This window comes from Fukomys damarensis, unplaced genomic scaffold (genome assembly GCF_012274545.1).
Source record: "Fukomys damarensis isolate Sample0158 unplaced genomic scaffold, DMR_v1.0_HiC HiC_scaffold_39, whole genome shotgun sequence".
In the NCBI taxonomy this organism is placed as follows: domain Eukaryota; kingdom Metazoa; phylum Chordata; class Mammalia; order Rodentia; family Bathyergidae; genus Fukomys; species Fukomys damarensis.
Window position 1 is genome coordinate 83328077 of NW_022900951.1, and position 11315 is coordinate 83339391.

At 32.5% G+C, this 11315-nt stretch overlaps 1 protein-coding gene across 4 annotated transcripts in view; it reads right to left on the minus strand.

Annotated features, from left to right (window-relative positions):
- Positions 1-2275: 2275 nt before the first annotated feature.
- Positions 2276-11315, minus strand: part of Rbm41 (RNA binding motif protein 41) — a 72955-nt gene continuing 63915 nt past the window's right edge. For 3 of the 4 annotated variants that reach the window (XM_033760303.1, XM_010611774.2, XM_010611791.2), the window contains 2 exons: positions 5312-5459; positions 2276-3733 (listed from right to left, as the gene is read on the minus strand). In XM_033760303.1, the coding sequence (XP_033616194.1) occupies positions 3570-3733; positions 5312-5459 (312 nt within the window). In that variant the 3' untranslated portion in view covers positions 2276-3569. The remainder of the gene's footprint in view (positions 3734-5311; positions 5460-11315) is intronic. The other variant, XM_033760304.1, reaches the window with a different exon arrangement.

The window sequence follows — 11315 nt, forward strand, 5'->3', positions numbered from 1 at the left end:
ACCAACTTTGACATGTTTCACTGAATGATTTTTTAAGCTACTTATTTTTCATCTAATTTTTTGTATTTCCATCCTTTTCGTTGTTCTAGATTTAGAGCAAGGTGTTAAGGTGCAAAGGGAGGTTATTATTTTGTACTCTTTATTTTTTTATTAGTATGTTTGTGATACATAATAATTATATTGTTTTGAGATCTGATACATACATATAAATATGTCACATCTTGATTCATTTTACTCCGTTATCACCCTCACCAGATCGCCTTTCTTTGGGTAGGCTTTTATCTGTAAATTTCCCAGTAAACATTGCTTTAGCTGCATCCCATTAGTTTTGGTATGCTGTCTTCATTTTCATTTATCTGAAAGGACTTTTTAATTTCCCTTATGATTTCTTTGACTTATTGGTCATTTAAAAGTGTGCCTAATTTCTACATAGTTATGAGTCTCTCAATTTTCTATGACTGATTTTAACTTCATTCTATGTGGTCAGAGAACATACCTTATATGATTTCAGTCCATTTATACTTACAAAAACTTGTTTGTAACTTAGCTTATGATCTATCCTAGAGATGTTTTATGTGCACTTGAGAATATGTATTCTAATGTTGTTGGGTGGAATGTTCAATAGATGTCTTTTATATCTATTTGGATTGGAGTGTTGCTCATCTCTTCTACTTCCTTGCTTATCATGTGCCCATTTATTCCATTACTGGAAATGAAGTATTGAATATTCATTCCAACTGTTTTTGTAGATTTGTCAACTTGGGTTTTTTTGCTTCATGTATTTTGGGGCTGTGCTGATTATAATTTACATTTTCCTGAAAGACTTACCCCTTTGCAATTATAAAATGATTCTTTACCTCTGGTAATATTTTAAAAATAAAGTCTATTTTGTTGGATATTAATATAGCCACTTCACTTATGGTTATTGTTTTCAAGATACATTTGTTCTTCATTTTTTAATCTTCAATCCCTGTACTTTCTAAAGCATGTCTTTAACAAACAGCATAGTGTTGAATCTTGTTTTCTTTGTTTAATTTGACAATCATTGCCTCTTGATTAGTTAAATCCATTCATATTTATTTTCAGTATTGATATGGTAAATTTATAACTGCCATTTTACTTGTTTTCTCTCTGAAGGGTGTTTGTGCGTTAAATATTTTCTAATCTGATATTTAAAGTTCTTTAACATCTTAAAGTTATTTCCTTTGCATTTTCTCTAAGGCTTACCATATACATCTTAGGTCAACTGGATTGGCTAAAGGTACATACTAAATGCTAGTGATATGCAGAAATCTTACTCCTATGTGAACGCATTCCTTTCTTCACATTTTGTGCTATGACAGTCACACATAATATTTCTACATGTTATAAACCCAACATTTCATTGTAACTATTTAATTTTATACCTTTCGAAGACACTGAGAAAAAAAGAACAAGTATGTATTTACAACTTTAAAAAAATATTAACCTTTTTATTTGTCCTTTCTTGTCTTCTTAATTTGTTCCTGTGGACTTGAGCTACCATCTAGGGTAATTTCTTTAGTAAAACACAGCATTATTTCTGTCTGCCTTCTTTCTTCTATTATTGGCAAATATATTACACTATTAAATGTTACAGGCAAAGCAAAGCAACTATATACACACAGTTCTATACAATTTTTTAAAAATTAGTAGAGAATAAAGGAAAGATGAATTTAGATTGCATTTTATAATTTTATAATTATCTCTGTTCCTTTTTTGAGGATAGATTCAAATTATTTTCTGAGGTCACTTGCTTTCCACTTGAAGAACTTCCTTTTCTATTTCCTATGAGTCCTGCTACCAACAAATTCTCTTAGTTTCTTTTATGTGGGAATGTTTTATTTTACTTTCATTTTTGAAAAATAGTTTTATTGTATATAGGACTCTTGTTTGAGTTATTTTATTTGAGCACTTTAAATGTTAGCTCACAGTCATCACTAAAGTTTCTGATGACAAGTGAGTTGTTGATCTTATTGGAGTTCACTGGTAAGTGACAGTTCATTTTTCCTGTGTTGCTGTCAAGATTTTCTGTCTCTGGGTTCCAGTATTTTTATTATGATTCATCTGTTCATAGACTTTTCTTTATCCTACTTGGGATTTGCTGAATTTCCACAACGTGTAAAACAATGCTTCTCATCAAATTTTAAGCATTCAGATTTTCTTTCTTCTCTCTCTTTCCTTCCTTGGGCTGAGACAGGGTCTTGTTATGTAGTTCAGGGTTGGTCTTGAACTTACTATGTAGCCCAGCCTGGGTTTGAACTTGTGGCAATTCTTCTGCTTCAGCTTCTCAAGTGCTAGCTAAGACAACAGATGTATGCCACCATGCGTGGCTCAGACACTATTTCTTGGAATGTTTTTCTACTCCTTTTTCTTTTCTTTCTCTGTACTCCCAATAATCACACACTGAATGCTTAAAGGTATCTCAAAAATCCTTAATCTCTATTTTTATTCATTCTCTTTTCTTTGTTCTTCACCCTGGATAATATCTCATTTAATCCTCACAACCTAATGAGGTAAGTAGTATTATCATCCTCGTTTTGTAGATGAGAAAACTGAGGACCAGATTAAATGACTTATCAAGTTCAGAGTGGAAAGTATGGCTGTGAGGATTAAAGGTTTTACTCCAAAGTTTGTGGCAATTCTTGTGCACCATATTGTTCTTCTATTTTTTCAGCAACCATAAACAAACAACTAGGGGATTTGAGACAGGCTATCTCTCTTCTAGAGAACTCTTTCCATGTCCCTTTGGTATTCTTGCTAGCATGTTCTTCTTCTAAACTTATATAGTTAATATATTACATGTCCAACAATTATTGCTTTGAATTCAATGATTACTCAATGGCATCTAGCTTATTAAATGGCCATGTGAAAATCAATATTTTGATCTAAAAGATTTCAATTATAAAAATATATAATTGTTTTTCAGTACCAGGGATCTAAATCAGGACCTTGTGCTTGCAAGGAAGGCTCAGGGTCACTGAGCTAAATCCCTGGCAAAATATATAGAACTTTAAAGACTGATAAGTTGGTGTGGAACATGTTGACTGGCTTTATGAATCTATCTCCTGTTACTAGTGTTGACATAATAGCATTTGTTGAGGCTTAGGCCTTGGGGCCTGCTCATTTATTTACTGGGTATATAAAATTAGGAATAAGTGTGCCTGAGTAAATAAATATTTCAACATTTAGTTTTAAAATTTTGTATACAGGAGACAGGCCTGAAAAGAATGTTATTTCTAGGGGTAAATATTGAAGATGTCAGAAAATAATAAAGATTTTACAAAATTCTCAGGAATAATCCTATGTAATTTACCTTGAGAAAATAATACACTTTGTATATTACCCTTAATACTCATGATATTGTCTGTCCTATATAGTTATTGATTGTAGAAAATGCATTCTAATGGTCTCCAATAGCTGAAAGCCATTGTCCTAATTACTTTTATTCCTCTCTCAGTTAATTTCTGTTATTCAAACAAATTTATACATGAATCCTAGCTCCAAGATTCTGATGCAAGACTTATCATTTGGGACTATGTATATTCATTTTAGCTATTACTGATCATGACAGTACTATCTGTAGTAGATATGAGAGAAGCAGCCTGGAGATCTGACCGTTGACTTCTGTTTTTTCCGAACTCTATCACCAATATTTTCCCATGTAGTTTATATCCATTTGCTAGATGCAAGGCTTCCCATGCTATCTCCTTACCTAAAAAATAAATAAATAAATAAATAAATAAATAAATAAATAAATAAATAAATAAATTTACATAGAGCGCAATAATTCAACTCAATTCAATTCCAAGTCTAATTTAGGTTGTACTGCCTCAGAGTTAAATGCAAATGACAAAGTAATATTGTTATTTGATTTTATCACCTTTTCTATAATCTCCAATTTGTATAACTCAGAAAGATTAAATTAATGGGTAGCAATAATGACAATAAAAACTCAAAATGGATGTTTGAGGATGTCTCCTAATTCAAAGGTACAGGTAAAGAAATAAGGCTATATGCTAAAGAAATCTAAGTCATAACTATACACAAGCCTCTTAGATATAGATTATAGAAGAACCAAATCTTTTTAAAAATGGCAACACAAACAAAAGAAGTCATCATATTATTGGGGATACTTTGATTCTACTTTCTTTCAATGGGAGAGTAGTTAATCTTTATATGTATAAATAAATTTAAGAATCCTCATACACATTTAGAACTGTTATATATGAGAATACATACTGTCACCAGGAATATTCAATTTATGGATCTCAGAGCCTGAATGAAAGAAATGAGGAAGGAGTGAATTATGGTCAAGAGTCTGTGGAATCATAAGTAAGTAGACAATGTCATTAGACTGAAGAAATTTTTGTCTCAGAAATATGTGCAAATTTTCAAATGTGCAGTATAGCTGTTGTTATGTTTGGCAAAACAGCTATACATTTAAAAAGAGTGTATAAAACCTTTTTTATAATATACTTTTCAATTTGTGGATGACACCATGTGGGGATAGGAGTGCTCACACTTAAAAACACTGAAAACCACTAGTACAGAGGATTTATAAACCTTCAATGGAATATGAAAGGTAACACAAGACTGTAGGAAAACAATGGAGGGGAGTTTGGCAGTACTGGTGTAAAACCACTTACACGTAGATTAGCTTACTGTTTATAAATGATGACAGTTTAAGGACAATTAAAGGTACTGATCTTACCTAACCTCTTGCCAAAAAAGACATACTGGCTGATTTATCACAGAAATCAAGATTCCTATATTATTCCTACACTTCAGTTATAACACTGGAAGCCATGTATTAGCATGCAAGTGACATTTAGAATTTATCATCATTCATTAGTTATAAATTAGTAATGAATTAGTATATTAACTTGCAATCTGTCATAAAGGAGTAGGGCATAAGGCAAGTTCATATATTCTGATCAGAATATCAATATATTAGTGAATAAAGTAATTATAATTAGTGAGTAATGCAATCATAAATTTGACTAGAAATAAAATTTCCAGGCAAAGTTAAACAAATTTTGGTAGGGTAAGCAGGAAATGCCAAGAATGATGAAACTAAGAACACTGGGGTAAGTTTGTCATACATTGTCAACAGAGAGGAGAAAACACAGAAAAGGAGAGGAGGAACACTAAAAACATACTTTCCTTATTTCACCTCCCTTTTCATGTACTGCGGAGAAATAAAAGGGCTGAATCTAACTCAGAGAAGCATAAGTAGTCTCTAGAGAACTGAGGCTAAAACTAAATTTATTATTTACGTGAAGCTACTTACTGGGAAAGGTGATGAAAGCCTGTCCTCTCATCCGTCCAGTCATCATTTGGAACTGAATTGGAGGTCCTTTCCTCGCCTGGAACCGAGCGAATAATGACACAAGATCTCTTTCAGTCACCCGAGGGCTAAGGTTTTTCAAGTATAACACCTAATGTAAATTGAGGATCAAGAGAACATATAAGGAACGTAAGAAAACTCTTTTATTTATGGTTAGAATGGGTTAGTTTCAGATAAAGATGGTGGATCAGACAAATTTATTTAATTTTACACTCTCCAGAGAACCCTCTAAAATTACAGGGATTAAAGAAGTATAGCCCCAAACCAAGAATGACATGAAGATAATATTTTGGAAGCTGGGAAATAATTGGATGAGTAGAAACAACTCAGCACACTAAGAAAGCTGGACATTAAACCAGCAGTGAGGATAAAGGTACAAGATCCCAATGATTGCTGTAACTGTACTGTATACCTAAAATGTACCAATAAACTCAATGAGGAAAAAAAAAACCAGCAGTGAGGAAAGCCAAGCACCTCCCCAATCTCTATTTAAGAATCCTTAAATAGGTGAGGAACTGAAAGCTTCAGGTATCTTTGGAAATGGATGTGAGGGAATGGGTTTTAAATAAGGTTGTTAGGTTGAAAGATGTTTAAAAACTAATTAGATCTTTAATCTCCACAATATGCTCACTGATTCTGATACAATACTGGTGGTTCATTGTTAGAAGATGGGGAATGTCATATAAACTGGAAGATGTGAATACCATTTCTGAAAGCAAGGAGACTAAGAAAAAGAAGGCATACTAAATGCTGGGCTCTCCAGGGCCTTTTTCACCATTAGGCTCCTAGAATGTTTGCAGTACCCTCTCAAGAAAGCATTTGGAAAAGTCTCTTCTGGGGACACTGATAAGCCCCAAGAAGAAAGATGTGAAAATACTGACTTTGGATAGGGAATTTCTCCAACAAAAGGCTGGACTAGACAACGTTAAAGTGAAGTTTAATGTCCACATGGGCCATTCATGTTATTAGAGCTTCCAAACAGCTTTTTAGTTCTTGTTTATTAATAAGCATACACATGAATTTTCAGGCAGCTGAGGAAAACCCCTAATATGTGAAAAACATAACAGAACAAACAGAACAGAAAATAAATGGGAGAAAACAGAGCTCATGAAGGGAGAAAATCTGTAACTGGTATACTCAGTGAAATAAGAGAAAATATTCTATCAATTAGGAATGGGATGCTATTAAGATTTTTAACAGAACAAAAAGTACTTGATGTGATCAAACAAATTGTTATCAGTTTAAAACAGATTGTTATGTCTATGGTAATCACAAATAAAATACCTATAGAAAATACACAGAGGAAATGAGAAAGGAATCAAAGCATGCTGCTATAAAACCAAACCAAACCAAATAAAAAACAAACAAATGAACCACAAAGGCATATAAATGAGAGGGAAAGATTGAGAAAAGATATATAAGACAAACAGAAAACAGTTAACAAATGGCAATAAGTAAATCCTTCCCTATCAATAATTACTTTAAGTGTGAATAGATTACTCACTAAAAGATAGACAGCTGAATGGAAAGAATAAACATGATCCATGTATATGTTGATTAAAAGAGACTCACTTTAGCAAAAAGAGAACTTGAGCAACACTATAGATCAAATGGTCCTAATAGACATTTATAGAACATTCAACAAAACCACAACAGAAAAAAAAAATATATATACATATATATATTCTTTTGGGTTGGTTTTTTTTTTTTTGGTACCAGGGATCAAACTCGGGTCTTGTACTTGTATGGCAGGTGCTGGAACCACTGAGCTAAATCCCCGGCCCAGAATATACATATTCTTTAGTGCACATGAAACATTATACTGGGTAGGTCACATGTTAGGTCACAAAAGCCATAACAAATTTAAAAAGACTGAAATAAAACTAAATGTCTTTATTGGCCACACTAAAACTAGAAATTGACAGGAAAAAAAAACAACTAGAAAATTACAAATGTGTGGAAATTAAACACACTTAGCCAGATGCGGCCACAAACACCTGCAGTCTCAGTTTCTTGAGAGGCTAAAACAGGAGGATCAGTTGAGGCCATGAGTTCAAAACCAGTCTGGGCGAAATAGTGAGACCCTATCTAAATCAAAAGCAAAACCAAAAACAATAACAATTAAAACATGCTCTTGAACAACCCATAGTTCAAAGAAATAAAAAGGGATATTAGGAAGTAGCTTGACACAAATTAAAATGATAAAACAATATACTAAAAGTTATGAGATTTAGTGAAAGCAGCATTAAGAGGTAATTTTACAGCAAAGAAAATCTACATTTGAAAAAAGATATGAAATTACTTAATTTTATACCTCAAAGAAGGAGACAAAAACAAAGAACAAAGTTAGTAGGACAGAAATAATAAAGGTTATACCAGAAATAAATGAAATAAAGAGAGAAAAATGAAGCTGACACTTGGTTTTTGAAAAGATGAACAAAATTGACAGACTTTTATCTAGACTAAGAAAAACAGAAGATTCAAGTAAAAATAAAAAATTAAAGATACTTCAAATAATATTACAGAAATAAAAATGCTTAAGCAAAACTACTATGAAAAATAATACATCAACAAATTGGATTGCACAGAAGAAAAGGATACATTCCTAGAAACTTATAACTTAAGACTGAATCATGAAACAGAATAAGGCAGTAATAAGTAATGACAATAAATCAGGAATGAAAAACTTACTAAAAAAGAAAAGCCCAAGATCAAATGGTTTCACTGGTGAATTTATCAAATATTCAAAGAATTAATGCAAATATTTCTTAAAATCTTTAAAATATTAAAGAAGACTACTTCCAAATTCACTTTAAAAGGCCAGGATTACCCTGATACCAATAGATAGAAAATAGCAGTATAGGCTATTAGATTCAAGATCCTATTAAAAGGATCATACACCATGATCAAGTGGGAACATGGTGTGTGAGCATATTAAAAGGGTTATACACCATATTCCTGGGATGCAAGGATAGTATGATATAGAAAAATGTGCTATAATATACTAACAGAACAAAAGATTTTTTAAAAATCACATGATCATCTCAATAGATGCAGCAAGCATTTGACAAAATTCAATATCATTTCATGATAATACACTCCACAAACTAGTAACAGAAGGAAAATTACCTCAATAAAATAAAAGCCATATATAAAAAGGCCATGGCTAACATCAAATTCAACAGTAAAAAGGAAAAAGCTTTTCCCTAAGATCAAGAACAAGGCAGGGCAGGGGAATGGGGAAAAAATAAGAACCAATAAGACGGATTATGTAAAGGTACAAATTTCCAACAATGAATGTCACTATACTGTATAAATTAAATTACCAATAAAATTAATTAAAAAAAAAAGAACAAGGCAAGGATGCCTACTCTCACCACTTCTATTCCACATAGTACTGGAAGTTATAGCCAGAGCAATTAGGCAAGACAAATAAAATGTATCCAAATCAGAGAGGAAGAAGTAAAATTACCTCTATTGCAGAAGAAATGATCATACACATAAAAAGACTAAAGACCCTTTAAAAGAGAGAATAAACAAATTCAATAAAGTTGCAGGATACAAAATGAACACAAAAATCAGTCATGTTTACTATACACTAAAAATGAGCAATATTAAGATGAAATTAAGATAACAATCCCATTTACAACACCATTAAAAAGAATAAAATACTTGGGAATATACTTAACCAAGGAGATGAAAGATTGATACACTGAAAAAAAATGTTATGGACAAGCTGGGTGTGGTGGTGCACGCCTGTAATCCCAGCACTCGGGAGGCTGAGGCAGGAGGATCGCTGTAAATTCAAGACCAGCCTGGGCTACATAGTGAGTTCCAGGTCAGTCTCAACTACATAGTGAGGCCCTGTCTCAAAACAAACAAACAAACAAAAAGTGTTATGGACAGAAATTAAAGAAGACACAAATAAATGTAAAGATGTCCTGTGTTCATGGATTGGAAGACAATATTGTCAAGATAATGGGGGCTGGAGATTTAGATCAGTGGCCCCCCTGCCTGCCTTGCAAGTGCAAGGTCCTGAGTTTGATCCCCAGTATTGAAAAAAAAAGTATCCATATATCATACCACGATCTACAGATTCCATGCAATTTCTATCAGTCTCAATGTCATTTTAAGCAGAAATAGAAAAGTTCTTAAGAATCATATAGAACCATTAATGATTCCAAATAGCCAAATAAGAAAAAAAGTCTTGAGAAGAAACAAAGCGACAGATCTTACATTTCCTTAACTCAAGACATAACACAAGAGTAATTAAAACAGTATGGTACTAGCATAAACAGACACATAGATCAATTGGACAGAATAGAGAGCCTAGAAATATATCCATGCACGTATAGTAAACTGATTTTCTACAAGTAGGTCAAGAACAGAAAACAGGGAAATGATAGTTTCATCAACAAAATGTTCAGAAAATTAATCACTTGCAAAATAAAGTTAGATTCTTATTTTAAACCATATATGGAAATCAAATCAAAACTGATTTAAAACTTCAGCATAAGATCTGAAAACTATAAAATTCCTGGAAGGCAACAAACATAGAAAAGCTTCTTGATTTTGGTCTTGGCAATGACTCTGATACCGAATAGTTTCTCTGGTGTGAATAATCTGCAATAATACAGGGGATCCTAATAAGATTACTGACATTGAGAAATGGGAAGAAAGGAGCTAAAGGTGTAGGGAAGGCGGGATGGGTAGGGAAAGGGGAATAAGGGAAAAGAAAAAAATGTGAGATAATGAAAAGATGGAAATAAAATGTAATGAGAACCAACCTGTCATGTAAAGGTGCAAGAGCCCAGTAATGAATGTAACTGTACTGTATCCCTAAAATGTACCAATAAACTCAATTAAAGCTGAAAAAAAAAGCACATGCAACAAAGACAGGCAAGGGCTACATCAAACTAAAAAGCTCTGCACAATAAAGGAAACAATCACTGGAGTGAAAAGGCAATCTATTGAATAGGAAAAAATCTGCAAACTGCTTATCTAATAAGGGGTTAAATATATAAATATGTAACTTCTATAACTCAGTAGCAAAAAACAAACAAAAACACCAAATAAGCCAATTAAAATACAGCCAAGAACTTGAATAGACATTTCTCCAAAGAAGACATACAATTGGTGAACACATATATGTAAAGATGCTCAATATTACTAATCATCTAAGGAATGCAAATCAAAACCATGAGGTATAATCTTGTAACAATTAGGATGGCCATTATTAAAAAAAACCAGAAAACAGCAAGTGCTGGCAAGAACATGGAGAAATTGGAACACTTGCACACTGTTGGTAGAAATATAAAAATGTAGCTGCTGTGGAGGACAGTATGGAAATTTCCCAAAAATAAAAGTATATCTATTATACAATCCAACCATCCCACTTTTTGGTATATACTTAAAAGATAAAATCAAGATCTTGAACAGACAGATATGTGTACTTTTATGCTCACTGCTGCATTGTTCATAATAACCCAGTGGCAGGAACAAGATAAATGTCCACTGACAAATGAAAAGATGGAGAAAAGTGTCATCCATGTATATAATTCAGCCTTAAGAAAGAAAATCCTGTTTGGATGAACCTTGTAGACTATATGCTAAGTGAAATAAGCCACTCATAGAAGGACGACTATTAAAAGATTCTATTTATATGAAATGTCTAAAGCAGTCAACCTCATCAAAACAGAAAATAGAATGGTGGTTGGCAGGGCCTGAAAGTGTAAGTTTCTGTTCAATGGGTATAAAGTTTCAGTCATGCAAGATGAAAAAGTTCTATAAGTCTGCTGTACAAAATTGTACTCATAATAATGTATAGGACATCTACAAAGTTGTTAAGCAGGTAGATCAAATGTGCTTTTTAAACACAATACAAAAAACATGGAAGAGAAAAAATAACTCAGACATTAGCTAGCACTATATATATATATATATTTTT